At 41.3% G+C, this 27,223-nt stretch overlaps 1 protein-coding gene across 7 annotated transcripts in view; it reads left to right on the top strand.

The window, feature by feature from the left end:
• Window positions 1-27,223, top strand: part of LOC110836352 (protein O-mannosyl-transferase TMTC2) — a 745,449-nt gene that overhangs the window by 319,853 nt on the left and 398,373 nt on the right. For all 7 annotated transcript variants that reach the window (XM_087359005.1, XM_087359009.1, XM_087359004.1 and 4 more), the window contains one exon: window positions 11,507-11,669. In XM_087359005.1, the coding sequence (XP_087215131.1) occupies window positions 11,584-11,669 (86 nt within the window). In that variant the 5' untranslated portion in view covers window positions 11,507-11,583. The remainder of the gene's footprint in view (window positions 1-11,506; window positions 11,670-27,223) is intronic.

Here is a 27,223-nt window from a genome sequence, read left to right as displayed (position 1 = left end):
CCGTTTAGCTTGAAGTATTTTTCGCAGAATCTGTTATTCTCTCTCCCAGGAAAATAGCAGTTTCGTTACGAACGAGAGCCGCATTAATTTCCTGGGTTTCAGTTCGCCGATTGTACAAAGTTTTCCAAGCGGTCGCTGGTTTTTGTTTGCAGACCTCAGTTCTAGACGTCTCCGAAACGTTTGTGCCCTGGAGCGATTTAACGTGAATATCTGTAATAGTATTTTAGTTCACTCTGCCTGGCACTGTTAGAGAATGCGAAGGTTGGGACAATGGACCAGGAGAATGCGAACAGTTTTATTAAGATATCTCTTCGATACCGCAAGTTGGATGTAATTAAGTACTAAAACATATTGCGACGGTGTGATTTGGTTGATCATAACTGTTCATTGTCGGGGTCAGCTGTTACCACCGCCCACTTCTGTCATGGAATTCGTTGCATGGTGCCTGAATTTACCCTGATGTGTACCAGAGAGTGTCTGCCTACTTGTGTGTGAATTTGCTAAGAGATTTTATACTTAAATTAGGGGCCGGTTTGGCCAACTTTTCTAACTTAGAAGGGAGAGTACGTTGTGGCGTCCTGATGTTTACGTAACCTCCCTTCGGTTGTCGTAACAACTCTGAGCAATAGTATTAAAAATATATTAAAATTAGCCGTCAATCACGATATAATATAATTAAAAAATTAAAATATTAAAATATCATTTTACGTTCCCTATCGAGTACTCGATTTACATGTGGAACATACACGACATGTTTCGGCTATATATAGCCATCATCTGGTGTTATGTATATAAACTTTTCACTGAATTACTGATATTTTACTGATTTTTAATGTTTTTTAGTTTTCATTTTTCTTATGATGTTCTTGTCCTTTATATTGTTTCTTCATTCGTTGTAGTATCACAGGTCACTAATATGTTTGTATTTCGTATTTTGTAGTGATGTCAATGTTTTGTGTATGTTCCACATGTAAATCGAGTACTCGATAGGGAACGTAAAATGATATTTTAATATTTTAATCTTTTAATTATATTATATTGTGATTGACGGCTAATTTTAATTTTAATATATTTTTAATACTATTTAAATAAATCACAATATGACGCATCTACAATATCTTATAAACTCTGAGCAAGTTCAACGTACTCGGAATCAGTGAGGTAATATTGGAAACTGCTAATTGATTTTCGTCATTAAACTGTACTGTTATTGATCACTAAACTGTATAAAAATTGATCTGTAATTCTTGCAAATGTTACCATATCAATTGCAGACTTTCTGGAAGTTCCAGAAGTTGATATTAACGTAAATACAGAGGGGCCCCAAAAAATGTATACACACTTTAATAGATGTTATCTATGAACTTTTTTCGAAGTTGCTGTCTGCTTCTGGTCACAACCTTGTGAGCCCACTTACTGAGACTCCTTGTGCTTTATTAGTGTATTCAGACGAATTTCACGGTCTGTCTCCTTCGGAGTCCTTACCCGCGCACAGTTCACGGACCTAAGCTTCTTCAGTGCAAAGTCTCCGGAGTTGGAACCCAAGGAATCAGCGACCATCAGTTATGACTAAAGCTCAGTGTTCCCCTTTGCGTTTACGCGTTACACGCACGGGATTGGTTTGGCCGCGAGACCCATGTTTTCCGACGCACTAAGTAATTTGAAGACGATGCAATTTGTTTAGCTCTCGGAGTTATGACAAAAGGTATTTGAGGATTGACACGAAAGTAAATTTTTCGTCAGTGTAATTCTCCAAATTCGATTAGGACGGTCGAGTTTCTTCATTCGTGATGAATTTCCTTCAGTTCGGCTCGGCTCGGTGTTGTGCACGAACTTCGCTGTGAGAGTGTCTCGGGGGAGTTCGGATAAAGATTTATAAAAAAAGAAGACAGAAAGGTAATTAGCGGAAAGAGTTAACGATCAATGGAAGAAGATACAGTTAAATAGGACGTTCACGAAGCAGACAGAGAAAAAACTATTGAGGACGAAATTCGAGATTATAAATGAGATTAATAAAATTACTTCTCCGAGACAACCAGGGAAACATTGCCAAAAAAGTAAAGGGAACTTAATGCAGGTCTGTCTGCTCAGCACGAACAAGAACGAGCGAACATTTGAAATTTAGTGCCACGAAAACTATACCGACTTTTCGAGATAAGTAACCGGTATCTCATGAAGTTTAATCAACAATAAACAAGGTGGATGTTCTACTCGATTCCTCAGTAACTGGAAACAAAGAGTCAGAGAATTATCTCTGTTCATCAACCATTGTCCTGGACCCCTAATTGCTAGATCGACATTTTGATAGTTCGATCGTCACTTGTCCACGTTAAATCCAGTGCAGGGATTAAGAAGGCGTTGAGGTGAGGTGTCTCTTGGTGGAGCATCGGCCGAGAGTCGAGGAAGATGGTTTTAGCAGCAATTCTGCTTCATTGCTTTAATATCTTGCTTATGTTATAAATTCCTGTCTTGCGTGGGTGATACATCAATAGGATCAATCAATATTTCGACGTGCTTCGTCGGACGAAAGCGCAGGGATTGATTAATTCTCTCCACTTGACATGTTCACGACGAACGTTCCGACTTGGCGAATTTGTTGTTCACCTTCGTCACAAAGCCTGACTTATTTCTTAAATGGCTTCATTTCTTCGTCATTTGGCGGAATTAACTTCTTCATTACTGTCTCGCTGCTCTGCTGTTCGTGGCTGTGCACAGTCTCACCGCTGAGCGGTGCGTGGATGCGGCGTCTTTCATATCGGTGCCTGTGGAAAACCGCTACATCCTTAGGACCCACCCTGTACGAGCGCCCCCCTTTCAATACATTGTTCTCTTTAGCCACATTCGGTGATTTATCATCCAGAAACAAACATTTTTTTCACTGGGGCCTGTAACGCTTTTTAAAATACTACTTATGGTGGGGTAATTTGTCAGATTCACGCAACTTGGCTAAATTCACACTGTATATAGTTACACATCACGAGCAGAGTAGAGTGTTCTATTAAAATACTTATTACGATTTAATTAGTGCATTATTCCAAGTCATGAAACTCTTTACAAGTAGGAGGAGGCATGAGTTACGCCAATATAATTATAATATATTCGAACAACATTAATTGTGAACACACTCTAATTTATTTGTTTATAATTTATTTATTTATTCTCAACTTTATTGATTGTAATTGAAGTTAAATGTCTACGATACACGTCTGATTCATTTCATCACGAATATAGGAAGAATTTGTGTTCATTCTTTCGATCCTTGTGCAAGAAACACAAACCCTGGTGATATCTTGGCGATCCGTTCTTGCACGATTTATCATAACCGTCTCATTTATTAACTTTGATGAAAATGACTGAGCTCTGCAAGAAAGACATTTCTGTGCCTCGTAGCGTCAAGGCGTTACCTGCAGACACCCGAAAGAGAAATTACTTTTGATTTTATATACCAGTGTAGGAAATAACTGAATGGGCGCTTTGGCATAGCTTCTGCTGGGTAAAATGAGGCGTCAATAACACGACGCGATCCGTCGCCACGCGCCCACGTGCCGCATCGTCTGACTCAGGTTGTTAAATTTCCATAGACCCGCCATCAACTTCACTTACAAGTTATAAATTGCTGTAATCCCATCGCAGTAGTTGAAAAAAATACGCGATTCCTCGCATTTATCTTACAACCGCCTATGGGGACATTATCCCGAAGAGATGTCGAGTATGCACGAGATGCTTTGCGAGGTAATTTGCCCGTGGAGGATCGCGCAAACCTGTAAATGGCGAATTCAGAGAGACGTTAGTTACTGTATTTTTGAAACGTTTTAGAGTAAGAAGCGAGAGTCTGACGTGTAGATACGAATTTGAACGTATAAGGAATCGAAGACGTAGGGACTGTGCAAGAGCCATGATACGCACAGCTGAAATGTGTGTTCTGTAAACTACATAAAACTCTCGAGGGTTTGTCCGTAGAGGAATTTTAAAAAAAAATGACAATGTTTTACACAGACCGGAGATTTAAATTATTATTATTATTAAATGAAGAATATAAATTATAAATCTGCTTATAATAATAATAATAATATATTTGGTTTAGACTATATACAGAGATCTGTGGCCGCCTAACACCAGGTTTTCACGGCCACAGTCCTTACATACGTAGCACTAATCGCACTACTGCTTACTACAACTATTCACTAATGCTACTCTACATGACAATTCCTTAATCCCTAATACTATTTACATAACTCTTTCGTATTCTTCTCGTGCCTTCTACCCCAGTGGCAGTTCTAAATTCCTAACTTTGACCTGTCTTTTACATCTTACTTTGTACAGAAATTTCCCTACATCCCTGACCTCCGTGTCATTCGTAGTGCTTAAAATTTTCTTGAAGGCCAACTCTTCACCAACGGTGAACCACTTGTTCCTCAGGAGCTGTTCCCTCCACCTCCCGGTTTCCGTACACTTTAATAGTATGTGAATCTCGCTTTCTGTCGCCCCACATAAAGGGCATATTTTTCCATCCATGGCCCCCCCTCATCCCTCTCAGCTTCCAAATACCCGCTCTGAACCATGCCCATCCCTCCCTCTCCACCCTCGTACAACAACCAGTGTAACCCTGTCTACCCCACCCTGATTTCATCTCCCCGTACAACGCCAAAGATCTCTTTTCTCTAATTTTAGCAAAAAAAAATTAAATTATGTTAAATAACGAGAATCCATTTATGTAATTTGTGTTCTTCATGAGGTATTATTAGGACGACTAAGTAAGAAACGATGAGGTGGGTGGGGCTTGTAGCACGCATCGGAAAGACGATAAATGCATTCGTAATTGTGACCTAAAAGTCTGAAGGAAAGAGAACTTCGTACGTTAGGCGTCGATGAGATTGTACATTAAAAACGAAACTCGAAAAATGTGGTGGAAGGGTATGGACTGGCTGCTGAGGACACCCACCGTAACAAACCGTCGGATATCATAAACGGCCGGAAGAATCCGGAGCCACGGTTAGCGTTTCTCGAAGACCTTTCACTGTTCCGTGCAGTTTATTATTGAATGAGTTCGAGATTTTATTGGATCGATACGTTACCATGTCAAGATTGTTACGGAAGCATTGGGGCTGGTGGAGTTCGTGATTGGTACATGCGGACACAGACGCAGATGGATTAGTCAGTTGTGTATTAAACAGACCTTCTCCTTCGAGGTCGCTTTCCTTGTAACGAAATGTTTTCTGCGATGCCAGGGTGCTAAGTTTTTATAATACGGACAAGAAGTATCACCATTTGCATGCTTCTGGGGTTAGTAAAGGGGACTTGGATTGTTTAAAGACACTATTTCAACTGCAGACCGTGTATAAAATAATGTTATTTGAGAAGATAATCATGAATTCGTAGTAAGTAAGGAGGCCAAAGTGACGTTGTTCAGCATTTATCTGCGTTTTTGCCTGGAAATCCTGATGAAAACCACGAAAACCCTCCGGCGGAGACTGGAACAGTGTGCATCCTGACAGAGGTTTAAGGGTATTCTCTTCGCAATAAACCCGAGCCCTTAAATTTTTCCGGAAACCGGAAATGACGTAAGCGATTCTTAAAAGTATAACAATTGCTTTTTAGAAATATTATATTTATTTAGTGTTCTGTCTGACGACAGGTCCATATGAACAGGATCCTTCCTTCCTTTTCTCGGACTGGGACCTGTTCATATACGTTCTTGGCAGATGATCCAGAAGTGGTTTGCCATTGCCTTCTTCTGTGTGTGAATGGAGTAATTGTTGGGATGCCACGGAGGAAAACTCCGTGTTGCCTAGACCACGGTCTTGCCCAACACAAGTTATAAATTCGGGCACCGCCGGGAATCGAACCCGAGACCCCAGGATTACAAGGCCAGCGTTGCTACCTTTTTAGAATATGGGTTATTATGTAACGGTAACTATGAAAGGACTCACTTCAAGAACTGAGACCCGGTCCCACGTGACGGTAAAGTCGTGAATACACGTCTCTTAAAGATAGGAACACACGCTGGGATTCTTGCTTCATACATTAAATGAATTTAAGGTGTAGCGTGGAAATTGCCTGTGAGGAGCTTGCATTAATTCCGTCTTCCACAGTTTAAGGACCTGCAGCTTTGTTGTGTATTTATGAATGCCGATACGTGGTTAAAGATGCTGGTAGCGAGCGAACTCGATCGGGTCGATACAGGACTTAATGGAATGTGTGCACACAGCATTATCAATTTTACGCACGAATAAACGATGAATGTTCTCGGTCGTGGCTGATTCTATATTAAAGAGGTTCCATAATAAAAAAAAAGGTCAGCATGTATGTCCTTATGGTACGATTTTATAATACAAATCGTAACAAGTTTGAAGATATCCGTCTTCTGGGTTATTGCGCTGTGTAGTCTGGTCGATGTTAACCAACGTTTCGGAGGTCATACTGCCTCAATCATCAGGGCGATGATACACAGCGCAACAACCCAGAAGACAGAAATCTTCATCGCCCTGATGATGGAGGCAGTATGACCTCTGAAACGTTGGCTAACATCGACCAGACTACACAGCGCAACAACCCAGAAGACAGAAATCTTCATCGCCCTGATGATGGAGGCAGTATGACCTCTGAAACGTTGGTTAACATCGACCAGACTACACAGCGCGACAACCCAGAAGACAGAAATCTTCATCGCCCTGATGATGGAGGCAGTATGACCTCTGAAACGTTGGTTAACATCGACCAGACTACACAGCGCGACAACCCAGAAGACAGAAATCTTCATCGCCCTGATGATGGAGGCAGTATGACCTCTGAAACGTTGGTTAACATCGACCAGACTACACAGCGCAATAACCCAGAAGACGGAAATCTTCATACTCTGATGACGGAGGCAGTATGACCTCTGAAACTTTGGTTAACATCGACCAGACTACACAGCGCAACAACCCAGAAGACAGAAATCTTCATCGCCCTGATGATGGAGGCAGTATGGCCTCTGAAACGTTGGTTAACATCGACCAGACTACACAGCGCAATAACCCAGAAGACGGAAATCTTCATACTCTGATGACGGAGGCAGTATGACCTCTGAAACGTTGGTTAACATCGACCAGACTACACAGCGCAATAACCCAGAAGACGGATATCTTCATACTCACCGCTGTGAGAACCTCAAGTCTTACACGTAACAAGTTTAATTACAAAACATGGATCTCCTAGTCGCACAAGGTTCAGTTCTCTTACTGATAATTGTAATGGCTCGTAGTTTGGAAGGGTGTGTACTTTCGTTGTTTCCACTGCATTTAACTCATAATTTTGCAGTCCAGTCCCGGTGCTGTGTCTAATTATGTGATATGAACAGTTCTGACAAAGCGCAGACGGAATGATACAGAGGATCTTATTTCGTCTCCTGTCAGCTACAAATGCCGTTCGATTGCCTCGCATGTAACAGGGAAACAGAACGAAGCTGGCGTTGGGACTGTCATGTCATGAGACGAGTCAGAAAGCTCTTTGATGCCGTAAATTTGTCGATCAATAGCAACATTCAGGAAACAAACGCTGGTTGTTGCTTTACAAACCGTGAATGTACACGGCTCATGTTATTGTTTCTGCCCTGACAAGACTAGTGGACCGCGGCGTGTGCGAAACATTAGCCCCGGCCATTGTTCCCGAGATGTACGTCGGAGTCCGTTCATAACGCGAGGCTTCACGCCCACCGTAACGAATTAGCAGTGGCGGTGGGACCCGTGTCCAGTCGGACATTTTGATGACTGCAGTTATGTAAAAATAATAATAATAATACTAGTAAGCAATACCAGATGACAGGAATGTAATTAAGAAGCAAGCGAGGAAGATCTTGAAATAGAAGGACCTTCTCATCGAAAAACAACGAATGTGGAAAGTGAAAGCAAACGTAATCCCAATAATTAGAGGAGCAACTGGAACTGTCTCCAGGTCACTCAGAAAATATTTGGCCAACATCCCGGGCGAATACGACATCAGGGAACTTCAGAAAACTGAAATTTTAGGATCTTCATACATCATTTCGAAAGACGCTGTCGTAAAACATGTAGTCATCCCTTACAATAAAACTACATTATACATGTAAGACTTGAGGTTCTCACAGCGGTGAGTATGAAGATTTCCGTCTTCTGGGTTGTTGCGCTGTGTAGTCTGGTCGATGTTTACCAATGTTTCGGAGGTAATTACTGCCTCCGTCATCAGGGCGATTCTTAGTATGAAGATTTCTGTCTTCTGGGTTGTTGCGCTGTGTAGTCTGGTCGATGTTTACCAATGTTTCGGAGGTAATTACTGCCTCCGTCATCAGGGCGATTCTTAGTATGAAGATTTCCGTCTTCTGGGTTGTTGCGCTGTGTAGTCTGGTCGATGTTTACCAACATTTCAGAGGTCATACTGCCTCCGTCATCAGGGCGATGAAGATTTCTGTCTTTTAGTTTGTTACGCCGTGTAGTCTTGAAGAAGTTTACCGACGTTTCTGAGGTTCTTTCTGCCTCCATCATCAGGGCGACGCCATGATGTTGGAGGCAGCATGCAGCCAGTGTTTTATAGGTTTTATATTGCTCTGAAATAAACAGCGATAATTCAACTTCAGCAGCACCAAACTCTTTATCTCTGAAATAAGAATCTTTGTGTTATTATTGACGTAAGATAAATTTCAAAAATTATTTTGATATATTTCGTGTTTCAGGGGTTCAAATAATGCGAAATGTCCATTGGTGCATGGACAGCCCTGTAACATTTCACATCAGATGAACTAAAATGTTGCAAATGTTTCATTATGTTGAGAATATTTTGTAGTGAAATTAGTAATTGTGTTTGAAACCAATTCCCACTGTGATTCGTAGGTTTTTAAATTTGGTATGTGAACAAGTTCTTCTGAAAATTGGCTTTAATTGGGAAGCCTTGTTTTTTTTTTGTTCGAATTATACATTAAAACAGCGTTGTGGTTGGCATTTCGTCGATTCGTTCCACATCAGTAGTTGATATTTGAAGATTTCTGTCTTCTGGGTTATTGCGCTGTGTAGTCTGGTCGATGTTAACCAACGTTTCAGAGGTCATACTGCCTCCGTCATCAGGGCGATGAATATGCCAATAGGGTGTGAGGAGTTGGATTTTATAGGCAGGGACGTGAAAGGTGTAGCCTGCCCCGAGCCAATGGGAGCAGGTATGGGAGTGGACCAATGGTAGCACGTGGGCGAGGGTGGGAGAGGGAGAGAAAGTAGAGAGAGAAAGGTGAGTGTAGTTGTATGGATAAAGGCCCTGAAAGGGGCCGAGTTACTGGTTACTGGTTGATATTTATTTTCCGCTGCGAATTAGACAGATAATAAAATGTTCATGTAGCAGGAACAATAACACTTATTGCAATACCCAGATCTTGAACTAATTCTTAAGTGTTTACAGTCAGTGATTTATGGATTAAATAAGTCGATCTAAATTATTTAAATGTTTAATGCAAAATTCATGTGTGGGAATGGAATTCGTATGTACACAGTTTGTTGCATAAGGAAGTCTTGAGTATCGTGTTATTTTTTTACTGAATTATGAGACAAGTGGAAGACACACGAGTTTCCTAAATTCTGAAAGTATAATTTAAAAAAACGAGAGATTACATTCGAGAGTTTGTGTCATTGGTGTTTGGATTATTACAGTCTCAGGTACATTGGTGCAGTACTATGCCTCAGGGAGACGCCACCTACCTACCTCTATGCACCTTCACCAAATAAACTCCTTCACCTTCGCCGTACATTGATGTGCAATGGAGGTAACGTTTTGGGGCTGACGTTAGTGGAGGGTAGGAGGACTCTCGCGCAGGCGCTGTATCGAGTTTAGACCCAACAGCGCCAGATCCCTCCACTTCAGTTCAGTCCATGGGTTGGCACCGACAAGAGCAGGGGGGTCTCCCTCTCTCCGTCTCTCTCTCTCTCTCTCTCTCTCTTCACTTCCCAGAGAGTATCGATTAGTCACATACTCCACCCCTTGCCGCTCCGCTGTATCCCACCCGCCGCCGCCGATGTAGCCACCGCGCAGTTGAACAAGTGTCCGATCGCCCAGTTCATGCAGTAAGTCTCCTTCGGTTCACTATAAAAGTGTAGTTGGCCTCTGTGAGGAGTCACCAGTTGAGTGCAGGGCTCATTCATGGGGAGTTCGCTACCTCGGCAGTGTTTGATTATCAGTAACCCACAAGTGAGAAAATGTTCTTGTGCGGCTCGGCCGTGTAGAGACTGTGATTCTGTACCCGCCGTCAAGAGATTTGATTCTAAATGGAACGCTACTGTTTCTGTAAGAAGTTGGACTGAATTTTTAAGCCTGTATGGATGAACTGAGGGAAGAGACTGGCCACATATAACTGAAGGAACAAATTGCGAATTATTACTGTATAAATTCATGCAAATTAACCCAGCGTTTCTGCTTTAAAGTGTAATATAAACTTCTCGGATTCGGACTAACTCAAATCCAGTTAAATGCGTAGATATCTTTGCGTGGATGGGTGAAATTGTAGTCGAATTGAGAATCGAATCGAAAGCACTCTGAATTGTCTCCATCCTTAGAATATGTGGATGTTTAAGGTAACTAACTCGTTCTGGTGTGCTGACGACCTTTGTGCTGTGCTATGTTGTGAACAAATCTTCTGTGTCAAACGACAGTCCTTGTAGTGAATTTGTACATAACGAACGTAGATTGACAGCAGCAAGCAACTGTTTAACCTCAGACTTGTGCGGTTACGTGTCAGATTTCCGAACTGAATCGAGATTCATTTCCACTACAACGACCCAGAACACTATTCCCTCATCTTTGCTGAAGTGCCGAGATTCTCATTCCAATTATCTGCGTTCTTTGTTATCGGTGGTGTAACCATGTCATTCCTGTATGTTTATGAAGAAGAATTTACGTCTCCGTTAAAACATATATTTTTTAATACTTCTCGTCGTTCATTCAGTTCTGCGCGTCTTCTATTCACTGAAGGAACTGGCAAAGAGGACGTTCAGCGAGCTGTAGGCTGTAACTGTTGGGATTCAGTACGAGCTCCGTGCTACTTTGATGCCTTGAAAGTAGTTGGAGTGTAGTATCGCTCTTATTAGGGGGTATTGACTGAGATGAAAGTGTAGCACACGGCCTGAAATTAATTAGGTTCCAAATACGAGCGACAAATACTCTTTATTCAATAGTACGTTTCTCTAAACGTCAGCCTTTCCTTACAGGAAATGGTTTTGTGATAAGTTACATCGTGTTTTGAGACTAATTGGTTGGAATATACCGTGTTAATCTCGCGGTTTATGCAGATGGAAATTGGAGTGTGAAATCCATTCCTTTCCGAGCCCTGCAGGGCGAGAATCCCTTCGAGGTGGCGGAGTGAAGAACCAGAAACGATCCATCGACTGTTCTCACTCCTTTTTCTCGCGAGGCTCCCACAAAAGCAACGCAGAACGACTCTGTCGAAGGAAGGACCGAATCGTGAACCTAGAACTGATTTTGTGCCTCGTACAGGAAAATGTCTGTGTCTTTGCAGTCGCTGGAAGACAAGTGTGTGGTGACATGGTGAGGACAGTGTAGCGAGGTCGCCCCCGGTGCAACAAGTGAAGACCGATGGATCCGGTGAATCTGGTGTGCTCCGTCGTTGCGGGCCTGCTGTATTACAACACCCTGGACGCAGGCTTCGTCTACGACGACAGGTAAGGCGATGACGGTGGCTTCTCACATGCGTTGAACTAGATACAAAAATGAGTTTGTAGTCGTTTCATGATTAAAGTAGCGAAATTTGTTCTTAATAATTAGGCGTGGATATTTTTAATGTCTCAAACGATCGTCGGAACACTAATTAGGGGTACGTCTTCTCTAGTTTCAGCGAGCTCTAACCTCGACCGGCACATAAAACTTTGCAAAATCTTGAGCAGTAGACACGGGACAATTTTGTTATAATGAATCTGTTGTTGTTATATTCTCGTATTCAGTGCCGTTTGCAACGGTAGCTTCAGAACATTATACGTTAATAAAATTATTAGTTTCTCCGTAAAATTTCTGACTTACGTATCCCATCGTTGCCTTCTGGCTATCTTTTCGATTCCTCGATAGAAGAACGAGGCCATCCCCATTTCCTTTCTGATCCTTTACGATTCACCGGTATATGTGCTCAAAGCCGTTTTCCTCTGAAGTTACAAGAGTCCGTAATATACGATTAAAAGTTTTGACGGAGCTCAGACACACGCGAGTTTAATGCAACTTAAAAAAAAGCAATTTTCGTACTAAGACGGCTTAAACGTAGGAGACTGAAATTTTGCATTTTAGTTTGCTCTCATGTTCAGGGAAGATCAGAAACAAGAGGCTGTCTGGGGGGGGGGGGGGGGGTTCCTGAAACGGAGGATGAGACAGTGGTAGAGATGAGAAGTGCATACAGAGTACTGGTTGGGAAACCTGACGGGAAGAAACGACTTGGAAAAACTAGGCATAGATGGAATGAAATTGTTTGACACCAAATGAAGGAGGACGTGGACTGAATTCAACTGGCAGTTGCCGGATCTCTCGGAGCGGAATCGAACCTCGGATTCCAGAACGACGTTGCCGCGTGGAGTCAGCTCACGTGCTGTATTTTAACGGGGCAATAATAAATTTGGGCACAGGATGCAGATCCTTGAATTGGGATGTTAATCCTTGTTTTAAGCAGTGTTATTTCTACCAACCATAAGACTAAGGATTATTTATTAAATTAATTTTTTACGTCTGTATTAAAATGCGCACGTTCTTTGAGACGCCGTGTAAAGTGTAGAAGACGCTTTTGAGCATCGAAATTTCGTTAAACGATTATTCAAGATGAAAGTTTACATGAAGTGATAAATGTGGATTGGTTTATGCTTCACGTTTTATTATGGCGGATAAGAACGGGGGATATGGAGGAAGTTATATAAAGAGAAACATAAGAATTGGAACGGAATCTTTAAAATAAGTAGACAATTTAGGGGACACGTAAAAGCTTCATGTATTGAAGACAAAGGAAAACTGACTTCCAGAACATGCGCCCTCATGTTTGATTTCCTTCTCATTCCTTCAGGAAAATTCTGGAAAAATAAGGCACCTCGCGAATATCGCTTTGCAGTTCCTTCGGAATTTATTGTGACTCGCAAATTTCAGTGGGTCTGATAAAGAGAAAACGGTTTTGGAAACCAGAGCACGAGTCACGAGAAATCGAGGGCTTTCACCTCCCTGAAGATGGCATGTGGATCTGTAGTTAGACGCCAACGTGTTAGTGGAGTATACTGCCACATTCAGAATCGAAAATATTTCTCTAAAAACGTTGCTACCAACCTGTACAGCGTTACAACCCAGAAGATGAACGGAGACTGTTCTCTTTTCTCCATTGGCTACTCATTACTGGATTGTTTGATGCGATGCGAGGTTTAATACTTCCTTGCAAACATTGACGTGTTAATGGGGAGGGCATTTCGATGCGACACTCTTCAGGCTTCGTCAATTACCGCTGCTAGCCGTTAATCCACGTTCTCCTGTTTAATACGAAGATACGTCGATAGCAAAGATTATTCCCAGACCCTCAACTTGTTGTCGAAACAGTTCCGGTTAAGACACGCCATGCAGTAATTTAGAAAACGGTGGATGCTTTTATTCTCAAATTAGACTACGCGTTCGAAGTGCGAAATTATTTTCGAATAATGGAGAGGGGTTGTTTTGGGGAAATTTCGTATTTAATGTAACGGTTATATTCACGCCAATTATTTCTGTTACATTACATAAATAAATGAGGTAATTTTGGATCGGGCATGGCTCGGATGGGACTAGTAAGGAGTCCCGTTCTGAAATGTTTTAGAAAATGACAATTTTGGAATGGAACTCGGGGCAGTGTGAAATATCTCCGCTTAGCGCAATATTCTCGTGTAGGCGGGTTTTGTTAATAAGAAGCCCGTCTGTCTGTCCACTGTTAGTCACGACTTTCTGAGGTGGGAGCGACACAAGAGGTTTCCTTAAATGACGGGTGGTAACGTCTCTTCGAAAAAATACGCAAATTTTCTTGGAGATTTAGGATTTGAGGTTCTCACGGCGCTGAGACCGAAGATGGCCAACGTTTCAGAGGTCCATCATCAGGGCGAGGCAGCGAGGAACTTGATACGTTGGTATACTTCTACCAGAGTATATGTCGCCACAACTCAGAAGACATTTCCTGGTGTTCTTTTTGGTGGGCGCACAAGAATAAATGGTGACTGCATGAACTCAGTACGAAAATTCCGATTTGGAGGCTGTAATGTACTTGCAGCCAGGCACATGGGAACTGTGGTGTTATTATAGCTTATTCGGGTAGTTACAAATTTTGTGTTAAATATTATTTCTAAGTCAGGAATTTGAGGTTTGGCGACGGTGCCAGTCTTTGGTGGTATGTCCGATTCTTTGATCTCTTTCCGGCCAAAAGATAAATAAGCAAATGAATGCGACGTATAAAAGTCGTATTACCATCTCTAATAAAAATGCCAACAACAATATCAATAATAATAATAATATATAATACATGTGGCACTTACTAAAAACAATATGTATCCCCGAAATAGCTGCTGCCCTATGTACCTTAGCGACAAAGTCTGTCTCGGGTACATGGAAGTACATACCCCATAAAGTGGTGAATATTTAATGGGATAATAATAATAATAATAATAATAGTTTTAGTGTTTAAAAGATTTCAGCAGCCGGGCGAGAGAGAATTCCAACACCCACTTCGATGAAGTACCTACAATTCTATTAGTCGAGTCTCCTAACCACAGGCTTTGTATTGACAACGCGTGGTTACTAAAGTTTCAGTTGATGGTTTGTGTATGGCACCGATCCACTTGGTCTTACGAATCCACTTCTTTAAACATGATAGTTTGAGGCCCGTAGAACTGAGATTAATACGTGCAGTCCCTTGAAGGCTGGGTGTAATGTGTCAGGTCGCAGTGAGGGCCCTGCCATCTGCTGCAACGAGCGAGTTCCCGATAAACTGAACGAAGGAATCAACACAGAAGGGAGAAGACAACTTCTGAAACCTACGCTCATTTATCTTTAATCTTTAGGATTTGCAGTTTCTCACCAGGTTTTTATTTTCTTGTGTGAATAAGATGATTACCGGTTAAAAACTTTTTTTTTTAACAAGCCTTCTGTTAAGCTTAAGACATGCGATGTTTTTCCTCGTTGTCTGTGGTCTCTTTGTACTGCTCGTGGGGACGCTTGCCTAACAAGTGTGTATTTTGCTAAAGTTTTCCTACTTCATGTAGAGGCATTCGATACGCAGATGTGCAAAGAATGCATGTAGGAACTCTGTGTACTCCTGTAAGAATGTAGCTCTTTTAATCTGGTTTGGTTAGAAGGGGTAGCGAAGAACTATCCAGTTACACTATTTTTCCTGCTTCACCAAGGCCGTGGTCTAGGCAACACGGACTTTTCCCAGTTTCTCCGTGGCATCCCAACAATTACTCCATTCACACACAGAAGAAGGCAATGGCAAACCACTTCTGGATCATCTGCCAAGAACGTATATGAACAGGTCCCAGTCCCAGTCCGAGAAAAGGATGGAAGGATCCTGTTCATATGGACCTGTCGTCAGACAGAACACTAAATAATAATAATAATAATAATGAACTTTGTAAAATGCTGGACGTTTTCGACGCTTCGATCTGTGTTTCCGCTGAAAACTGTACCGTGTATCATTATGTAAAGTTTTCCTTGTGACATGTTAAGGTCTGCATGACGTCTTCAGTTTCGAGTCTCGGCGATCAATCACTAATGTCCATTTTAAGATTCGTCATCATTTCTGTAGGACCGTAAGCAAAATTCTGGGGCGAGAGACAATAGGGAAAAAAGGAATGTGCTCACCATCGATGGACTCGACTCCTGCACCGAGCACCGATTCGCAGTCCAAATAAATAATGAAGGGACGGTCCAAATCGATATGAATTCTGGCAGCAAATTCTTCCACGCCACAGCCATTGATTGTGAACATTCCATTCTGTTAACGAGATTTTCATAAATTAAAAATTCGTTAAACTTTGCCTCCACTCCGTCTGTGCGCCTTCATCAGGTCGTGTCAACTGTGGGCATCATTTTACGTTCGCTTAATTTACTCAAGTGCTAAGCGCGTGTCGCAATACTTGGTAGTTCGCACTTTTAGATTTTGCCGTGTGTTTTTATAATCCAGTTGAGTTAGGAAGTGGTTTTAAGTGAGCTCAAAACAAAATCTACCGCCGGAATCAACTCTCCGTATGGTCACACAGCCTCTTCAAGTGTGCTCACACTTGTTACTCCAAATGTAAGTGTCGTGAACACTGGAGAGATATATCGGATGTAAATTTCGCTTTAGTCCCGTGTTCAGGTGCATTTTATTTAATTATAAACTTAGTGATGATGCTGATGATGCTTAATGCGTACAAATTTTGCCTGCTCCAAATATAATAGCCAATGTCCGTCACGTTTAACGCAAACGAGAGTGTGGTGGCGCCTATGGTGCGGTCTTGCGTTGGTGCGTTTGGCACAAATCTGTAAATTAAATATTCACAATTAATTTTTTTATGAATTTTGTGCATTAATTTGCGATTTTTAAATATAGTTCTGAAATAAACTGCACCACTCTTGAAAGCAAAGAAGGTTCATTCCCCTCATCTTTGACTACAGTAAAAGCGAAATGGCTACATGTTATTTGCAAAGTCTACAGAAGCATCTTTCTCTATGCTAACCACTGTTTAATAAAGTTTAAGGAGACTGTTACGTTTGAATGAAATGTAAATAAGTTGGCAACAGTTCTTCATGTTATACTCCAATTTTAATTTAGCCACTCCAATTTTAAATTTGTTCGTTAACTAATTGTGCTGCTTTGTGGTTCAATAACGCCATCTTAATGGAATAATATATTTTTATCCGCGTGATTAGTGTCATATGTAAATGACGACCAGTGAGTTAGGCCTATACAAAAGAAAGTATCAGGATCGTTGGTCTTATTTGCTTTGAATTTTGACAAACGCAAGGTATTTTTTGAGACTCGGTCCGTGTATCACAGGGATCTCAGGCTGGAGAGAGCGAACAAGATTTAATTTAAAGTTAAAAATACAATTAAAAATTACGACTGATGTAGGACGTGTGTCTGTAACACGTAACAAGGTGTTTAGAAGAGGAATATCGCGTATGAAAGAAGGTAATTAGCAGTGGGCACGATGTTCGTGAATGTAAATTTTCCAGTAGTTGAAATAGGCAGATAAAGTGATTTCACTTTACTGGTTTGAGGAAGTGATCAATAACGTCATTAAATCTGTAAAGAGATGATTGACATTTGTGCGTCATCCACTGTTTATTACTCCTGCCTCGCGCACTGCCACGCAACGCAGCAGATTATGTTACAATCAAGCTACTCTTGTCTGTCCCTCAATGTGTTTCCTAATTATTAAATTACTTTTACTGTAACGAGAGGTCCCGGAGATCGCTCGAGAGCTTCAAACCCTTTTGGATGTCCGTCCGCATATTTCTGTGTTGTGTCGTGCTGTCCCGTGTAAGTACCTGGGATGCGAGTATGTCTGTCGGATAATTAGTTCATGCAACGTTTGCCCGTCCGCGTGTCTCATCTCCGACGTTACTCAGTGGATTTAATTGACATTTGGTATTGTGGATTCCTGCTAAAGTTAATATGAAGCTCAGATGGAAAAATTCTATGGGGCGAAGCAGGATGTGTGAAAATATTTTAGACTTGGTGAATATCTTAGTTAAAATAAAGTAATGTCTGATCCTTTGCAACGTTTTGTCCAAGGTTGATTTTCATCGCTAAATTTGCTCACCGTCTCTCCAATTTTCGATATCTGACTCAGTTCATTTTATTTTCAGAAGATGGAAAAAAATCCTCGTAGGAGTAAAGAGAAATTCTATAACATTTAATTCTGATACCAACAGCTGTGCGACAATAATTTCTAAATTCTGTCATTGTTAAGTCATTAAGTGTCGCATCACTTACTTCATTTACAGTCTGTCCAGTTTTGGTCATTATTCGTTAATTCAGTTGACTTTTGTAAAATACGATCACCTAATACCACTTTCATTTCCATTTCAGAGAATTTTATTTATTAAGTGTTTATACGCTGTACAGCAGATGCTTGTCTTGAATTAATGAAAGTTTGATCATACTTAACACTTAAATCTTTCAAAAACTTTCCGGAGTGGCTAAAAATGTTCAAATCATTGAACTATTTATACGGAAACTGAGGTACGATAGCGTAGGAAATATGATAATGAGCAGATGTTATTTCAGATCTTGGCAAAGGGAGACGGGAATTGAAATTTTATGTTTACAATAATGTTTGAAGGCTGGTGAAACGAGTTTTGCAGACCTAAGTGATTATTGGTTAGTGTTGATGTAATTTTCTGTCGTTACGTAATTCTGAAGTAACATAGGAAAAATTCTTATCATGGTAACCATCATGTATTGTCGTTGCTAAGTTCATGTTTCGGTTAGCGATCATTACTTTAGACTGTAAGTGACGAGGTGGGGTGACGAGGGTAAAATGACGAACAAACCATGTTACTCGAAGCAAGGAAAAAAGTTGTAACAAGCTCTCCAGTAAAACAACAAAGCGAAAAAAGAGAATTGAAAATACGAAACAGCACGAGACACTTAACCCCTTGCGATGGATGTCAAGGCCAGCAAAGGCACTTACGCCTTTCTGTGCCTGTGTTTAAGACCAGAACGCAGCTGTGACGACCTTCCACCCTAGAGGAGTCCGGTCCGCGGTGTACGACGTGGTTCAGTTTCGAAACGGCGCTGAGCAACTGAGCACATAAGGGCCCATGTCACTGAGAAGGTTAGCTCTGCGGTGTCGCGACCGAATTTTACTCCAGTTGTATCCATTTTAATTTGAAGCTCTTACGGCTGTGAGATTGAAGATGGCTGTCCTCTGGGTTGTTGCGCCGTGGCGTCTGATAGACGTTTATCGACGTTTCGGAAGTCCTCGTTACTCCACCGTTATGACGTATTGCTCGCCAATGCGTGTCACGAACACAATTATTTCGAAAAGAACCTTCGTATGAGTACTGCGACTTGTGAAGACGAATAATGAAACATTTCCGCCAGAGACAGTTTATTTTCAGCTGACTACAGAACATTAGTCCCATCTAGCGAGAAAAATTTCGTGTTATTGCTAGGAACAAAAGACATCGGGAAAATAATTGGTTGCTGGTAATATAACGTGTTTAGGGGAATACTTCTAGATGTCTTCCGCTAGACACGTCATATCTCTATCAACTCATCACCGACTAATATTGAACATCAGATGAACCACGCCATATATAAAAAACAATACCTTCGTTCTAATATGTAAGAGTAATCTGATAAGAACATTTCAATAAACTGCGTAACATTGTAAATGATTGTAATTCGAGTTTTAAATTTACCAAACTAATTTATACCTGAGAACGGTTAAATATAACCGAAAGATGTCGTAAGAGACGTTCCAATTTCTAAATCGATCATTCGATGCGGAACGTGAAATGATATTTTAAATATTTTATATTTTATTATCTTATTAAAATTGTGATTTGACGGAAAATATTAAAATATTAGGTTAATTGATGTTGGTGTAGATTGTTGTGTGTTTATGAAGCACACACGGAGACCAGAAAAAGTATTATGTTCATGCTGGTACAGTCTTTGAATTTAATATGTATCATTTTATAAAGTTTTATAATAATTGCACACAGGCCAACATTGCCAAATGCTCGTCATATCTAATCGAAAACGTGTGGTCTGTGAATTAGAAAAATTCTATAAAAATTTGTGTTCGTCGATAAAGAGGTGGGATAAACCACTCGGGAATAAATTATCAGGTTCATCCGACTGATTATTCGATTACTTTTAACAGTTTATTTTTTAATCCTACACTTGGTAGTCATTCGTATGGAAAATGTGACGGTAATGAACAAGGAGTGTGAGTTGAAATTAATATTTTGTTTATAAATAACGGAAGTGAAATAAACCGTGGTGGTCACTTCGCAGGAACTGACTCTGACGTAATACGAGGCGCGTCCTCAAAGTAAGTTTCCCACTCGTCCCACAGCTGGCAAACCTTATATTGCGCGAAGCGACTGTGCGTACGTGATAGAGCAATGACGTAGCATGGCGCATGCACTAACGGTACTTTCCGCGTTCTCACAGTAGCATCGTTGCAGCTGTTGAAGATGGAGGTTCTTATTCCAGCTCCCGCCGACTGTGAAGTGCGGTCAGTGATAACGCTAGGCCGCACACGGCTCGACGGACAGCAAGTCTCCTGCAGTAGTTCAGCTGGGAGGTGTTTAATCATCCACCCTACAGCCCGGACCTCGCTCCCAGTGATTTCCATCTTTTCCTACACCTCAAGAAATTCCTGTCCGGTCAGCGTCAGCGTTTTGAGAATGACAGAGAGGCGGAGATGGTTGTCACACAGTGGTTCCAATCCCAGGCGGCAGACTTCTACGACACAGGTATTCAAAAGTTGGTCCCACGGTATGACCAATGTCTCAATTCCGGTGGCGAATATGTTGAAAAATAGCTGGACACTTGCTGTATCTGTTGCAATAAATATTTCCATGAAATTGTGTTTTGTTTCTGTAAACGGCCCCAGGGAAACTTACTTTGAGGACGCGCCTCGTATTTAAAGCACAGTCCTACGGAAAAATACCCAAAATTAATACGACATCTATATAATTCGTCGTGGAAATGGAGTCTGGGGTTTGCAGGCACTGTGAAATGTATGTACACGTACAAACAATGACGCTCAGAGTTTTTCTGATGTTAGAAATATTTCTACATGTTCTTTTATTTCCGGAAGCATTAGATTGTTTCGGAGTTGAGGTTCGTGCAGGTGGTAAAAGTTGCTGACACTGTCTGTTGTCGATAATCTCGACGATATCTCGGCAGTTTTATTGCAAGCCGATTGCACTTGAATTGGAATTAAAACTGTTATCGATTAAGTTTTAGGTTCAGTTACCATAAGAAAGGGCACATTGTGTGGTTCGCACTGTCTCAGCTTACTAATGGGAAATAGAATCTCACTTGTGCGTTGTGTCTGCTACTTCGCATTTCTTTATCTGTGTTTTGTGACTATTATTGAGTAAGAAGTGCGTGACGAGTTCTGTGAGTGGTTAGCACTTGTTCGTATTTCGGAAGGTCCTGGCTTTAAATCTGTATCCGAAGATGGTGTATTCTGATTTTCGTTGATTTTCTCAGTAACTCTAAACAAATGCCTGGATAGTGCCTTTTTATAGCTCATGCCAGTTTATTATCGAGTAATCATTCTACAATTCTGTGCTATAAAAATCTAAGCAACTGAAAGCGTCCTTAAGTGATCGTAGAAGACACAAAACCGAAAAGTGAAATACGCTGAGTTGTCACGTGCGTTATTTGTAAATTCTGAATACCCCTAGCCGGCATAAAGAAACATACGATGGCCAGGCGACCACCTCAGTAGTTTGCGAGTCCGTCACAAAGCGTGGGAAATGAGAATGCACGATTTCAGTGCAGCCTCCAGTGGAATAACGTCCACGCCGAATTTAATCGAAATCCGTTAAGCGGTTGTGCGAAGAACGCGTACAAAATAGATGAGTTGGTAGTTCTGCCAATTGCGCGCGCGTGAATGCAGGTGTGAGGCGATGAGAACGGGAGACATGTCGCAATTATTTCGATGCGGATGCAGATAATTCATAAGTCTTGTTATTATATATGAATTTGTAATTTTTAATAAGTCTGTAGAATCATGTGACATAATGTAACGTCGGACCGTCGGTCTGCCTACGAAAACATGACTTGTCAAAACTCGAAACAAGCGATTATCTCCTTCCAAATCCTTGTCCACATTGTCATTAAGTAACTTTTGCGTGAATCGGTAAGCATTAAATTCATTCTCCGGGATATGCGATCCAAATCGCTAGTCGATTATGAGCGTGGCGCTATTTTGCGTCATTGCGTCTTCTCTGTTTAGTTCTGTCCTTCACGAAGTGTCGATACCTCTCTTGTTCGTTCTAAGCTCTGCGTTTCAGACCTCTCCTTGTGTAATTACTGCAAATTATTAAGCAGCTTTCTGAGTGATTATAGTGAAGACAATTAAGCACAGTTTTTAGTTAGAAGTTTGTGTGTGAGGTGCCTTCAGGTATAAAACAGGGGAACTCCACCGGAGTACTCACGTCTTCCAAATGCTTTCCGGGAACTGCATGAATGCTCGTGTATTTCCGATAACGCGTGTGCGCTATGTGATGGGCCACTTTTTGTTCAGCGAACCGTTTTCTGAGAAAAACCAATGAGGTTGGAATTGAGCTTTGTGTAGATTGAAAGTCCGGCACAAATCAAATTTGAAACCCGCTGAAAATTACTTAGTGGGAATTAATATTGCCGAGTACTGTCGAAACTCTGTCAATGGGTTCTGACGGACTCACCAGCCGTGTCGCGTAATGCCCTGAGTTCGGAGGTTGCACGTGATGTTCCTCGAATTTCACAGATTTCTTTAGAAAAAATGTTAGATATTTAGCCCACTTCTTGGTACAGACAAGTGAAGAGTTACTGAGGCGATCAAAACGCTCTCTGGCGTCAAGGGAATAACAATTCAGCGACGCGATTACGGGAACCAGAAGACCGTATCTTGAACAAGTTAATGCGCCCCATTGCTTTGAAGCACTTTATATGAATTCTATGTTAATATAATCATATCCACGTCTTCGCCTTTCAGCTGCCCTCCTCCTGAGAGGTCTCTCAAGCGTTGTTTCCCCGTATCTTGAATTCCAGTTCTGTTTAATCCGTATCAGTTTAAAATCTTAACTGCATCGAGCTAAGGAGATTTATAATACGCAATTCTCTGCACCAAGTTATTAGTAAGTTCAGTCTTCGGAGGTTCGTGTAACGTTCGTAGAACTTATCAAACATTCCCGTAATTTGTATTCATCTTAAGAGGGCGTAATTTTCAAAGTGAAATTACATGTTATATTAAAATATGACATCAGGACATTATAATCTGATGATGGTTTCTTGCCAGCGACATGGAAGCAGGGACCGCGGTTGTGACGCGGTCGAATCGATTTGGGGATGTAATCTATTCAAAGCGTGTTTATATAAAGGGTTGAATGAACAGAAATCAGAATTGAATGAAAAAAATTGTAAAAGCTGTGGCTGTGTATAGACGATTTTTCAGCTGGAATTCGGAATGTTCACTGCACGAACTTAAGATTGTCCAGCCTCGGATGTGGTTCGTATTTAATGGTGCATTTCCTTCTCCGTTCAGCATTAGATCTGACATCGACGTAAGTGAGTTCTTAACTGGTACATGCGTGCGTTTGTCCTACAGCCGTCTCTCTCTCTGTAGACTTACATTTGTACTTTAATAGTTGGTCGCTGGGACTGTGGGTTCGAATCCCACTCAAGCCATGGATGTTGTGCTGTCCTTTGTACAGGTAGAGGCCTTGCGACCGGCCGATCCCTCATCCAAGGAGTCCTGCCAAAATGTCTACCGATCAAAGCCAACGAAAAAGTTAGGACCCGCAGTGCTCAGGCACTTGAAGAACGGGTCGTTCCCAGTATCCCCAGTACTTCGAATTCAGTCACGGCTCTGTGTTCGGACGAAGTATAATTAAGAGTTTTATGTCTGTACATTCCGAAAAGTGCAAATTAATTTGTCTTCTCGTCGTGGTCCGTTAGTAACAGCGCCTAACTAAAGTACCTCCTTCGTTAAAGCCCACGTGCTCGGCGCGCATTAAACGTGTTGACATCACTTTGGTTCGGTTGTAATTTTATAATATACGATCCAATTGTGGCGTTATTCAGGGACGTGGACTACGGATATTTCCATCGCAGGCTGGAAGTTAGTTTTATTTTTATTGACCGCAATTATGACAGAATATAAGAATTTTAAATTTAAACTTGCGTTAAAATTCGTCCTGCGGTCATGTGTCTTTCTGTTGTGTCGCGGACAGTAGTCTTATAATTATTTAAAATTGTGTTTGATAGTACCCTGACGACGGCAATGTGTTTCTGTTGTAGAAATAGTCTTATAAAATTAAAATTATAATTATTTGCTCGTAGGCGCGTTCAATCCGTTGCTGTAGGAGCTGCATATGTGACACTTGTATTACGTGCGTGGATGTTTCATGTTTTACTTATGGGCCTAAGTGAACTTGTTCATGTGTCATTTGAGATTTTTAGAAATTTCGATATAACTCGATACACGCCTGTCCTTTTGCACAGTCAATACCACGTGTGATGTTCATCCAGTTGACTTCGTTTTATGCCAATATTCGTCTTATTTTTCATACATTACAAATTAATGCTCTATTACTTAAAATGTTGGTGTAACATGCTATTTTGTTTATTAATCACATTCTTTCTGACCAATACGTAACTGTCACCGTATTAAAACATAGAGGAGTTAATATAGCAGTGGTTGCCGGTTATGACAATGATAATATCCGCCATATGCATCTTTGAACACGCAAATACGAAAAGAGGCGAGTTTTTTTTTTGAGTTTTTGATATTTTTCACTAATTCGTCTGAACTTTAATTCATCAGACACAAATTCATCGTTGAAACATGTAAGTCAGCAGCGGAGACTCGGCCACAAAGTCTCTTTTAGACAGAGCTCGTGAACAGTAGAGATACTACAATAACAGAGACTTAAATAATCTGTACTTGAATTTAGTGAAACAAACGTAATGTCGATTAGACAGATACAGCTATTTCAAATTTAATTAATGCAAGTGTTTAAGATGTGTACGTTATGTTATGTTACTGAAGGAAGTGAGATTCAGTTTAAGTGATTTCTTGCCCACATTCTTCCTTCTTCTCCTTCCGTTTTTTCTCTGTCGAAACTTCTCCATGTTTCTGCTCAGAACAGCAGCTAAATATATGACCGGCTCTACGTCACTTTTGTCAAAAATGTCGGAACTCTAAAGGCTGCCTGATGGTAACAGAACTTAGAAAACAGAGCACTCTGCCGTCTAACGTTATTACTAAAACCTTTAGGCCTGTGGGACCTCAGCCAAATAAGATATCGAACCCAGAAAATAAAAAGGCCTTACAGAGGACAATCATCCTGTTTATTGTGATTTTGCTTTTGTTGTGTTGGATCCGAGTTTCATGGACACGTGTGTGTACAGTCATGTTCAGCTGATATTCAGCTAGATGAACTTGGAATACTCCACCAAGATATGTAATTTGTTGGGAATTCTTTGTGAGATGAAATTAGTCCGAGGTCGAGAGTCAGATAAGTACATCCACATTTTATATTATGTGTATGGATCGTCATCATTTAAGTAATTTTCGTCCCGGTAGAAAGTTGATGAATTTATTTAAAAATGTCTTCCTCGTCTCAGTCTTCGTAAATTTACCATAGTTGCTATGCCTTTAGATTTTGATTACCGACAGTTTGCTGATGCTTCCTCAGGGCGATTTCTGTAAACTTTCTAACCCTGTTAGTGGTTTTAAGCAATAAATATCGGAATTCGTTGTGTAATTGAAACAAACTGTTAATTAACACACTTTTGTTTGTTTGTTTACTGTAGCGTATCCCATTACGTGTATAAACATGTCTCAGTTATGGGAAAGCGCATTTTCTGGGCTAGCCTTTGTAATCTTTTAGACAACTCAACTGTTATCTACTCTGTTCGTTTTCCCACAGCATCTGAAAGGTACGATATCATCGCTCATTCATCCGTCGATTTCAGTTAGTCGATACTTCCAGACTGTGTTAGTTCCCACTTTGAGCCCCTTGGTTACGTACTGAAGAACCTGTTTTTATGGTCGGTGGAGTTTTGTGCGTGCTCAATTATATCGTGTGTCGAACGTGTCATTAGGAAATTAGATCTTGTTTGTTTAGTCCATTCCTCAATGGTATCCTTTATTGCTAGCAGTGAGCTGCGATAGCTTGGGACGGAAGCATCTGCGGGTTGTCTGAAGACACGTGGAGGGTCTGAGCAAAGCCCCAGACCAGGAGCTCCAGAATGAGGAGTGTGGGTTCTAACCCATCTGTGTAAGCATCGTAGGATAGTGAGGAGATTACTAGTTGTTTCGTTACGAATCCTACCACAAGGTACCCGGTAAAGTCGTCCCGGGCGCTTCACAAAGTACCTTGCCGCAAACGAGCAGGCGATAATTCGAAATATTCTCACGAACTCAGAAATCAGTTCACTTCATCACCGCGTTGAGCAGAGAGGGGAAACTCTGTTGAGGTGCGTGGAAGGTTCCTTGGCTATTTAATAATTTTCTTTCATTCTGTGGAGTTCAGAAGACGTCGAATGAGATGCAGGCTTAATACGTAGTATAATTATAAAGCGCACTGACGAATTTGTTTGGGTGTATCGTATTCTTAAAAAGAATTTATTGATTTTTCTACTGACATGATGAACATAGGTCTTGAGGTTAATTTTGTGGTGGCCCACCCGAAACGTTTTGGTCATTTTGGCAGGCGTCTTACATCGGTATTCGACGTTTCGCAGGTCACGTGCCGCGACACAGCACAGAGGGACGCGAACAAAAAGCGTCTCCTGGAGTTTGAACTGAGAACCTCTATGTTCGAGTCGCCACTACCCACGCACCAGACAGCATGGCCACAATCGTCGGCTGGCTGGTATATCGATTCCCCAGACTGAAAAAAAAAAACCCAACACTTTTCGTCTTTCACGGGTCGCTGCGTTACAGTAGGGGAGTTCACTGTCCTTATCTCAAGTCTCCATTAAAAAGTTAGCTCCGAAACGTCATCGCGCCATCGACCAACGTAAAGCATTCAGAACTTTGTAATGTATCGTCGTATTTAAATCACGTGACATCCTGTTTCATTTCGCGTGTTGGAATTTTGAATTATATTTGGTTGTAACCTGAAACAGCATTCATTGCTGCTCACAGGAGCTCGACAGAATTCAGCGATAATTTTAGAAAACGTGATTTATGATTAATAAATGTGCCTGGCTATTACAAATTATAGAGGACCAGTCGAGTAATGTGGTTTTGTATCACCATTTATTTGTTAATAGACATGTGGAAGAGGCGATTGGCCGATGAAACCCCCCCCCCCGCCCCCCGCCTTACTGAGCTACTAGTTAGTTTATTTAGTGTTCTGTCTGAGGACAGGTCCATATGAACAGGATCCTTCCATCCTTTTCTCGGACTGGGACCTGTTCATATACGTTCTTGGCAGATGATCCAGAAGTGGTTTGCCATTGCCTTCTTCTGTGTGTGAATGGAGTAATTGTTGGGATGCCACGGAGGAA

Source organism: Zootermopsis nevadensis, unplaced genomic scaffold (assembly GCF_977971745.1).
Source record: "Zootermopsis nevadensis isolate Lab colony 2312 unplaced genomic scaffold, Znev_1.0 Znev_ptg000030l, whole genome shotgun sequence".
Lineage (NCBI taxonomy): Eukaryota > Metazoa > Arthropoda > Insecta > Blattodea > Termopsidae > Zootermopsis > Zootermopsis nevadensis.
This window is presented reverse-complemented; position numbering and strand designations above follow the sequence as displayed.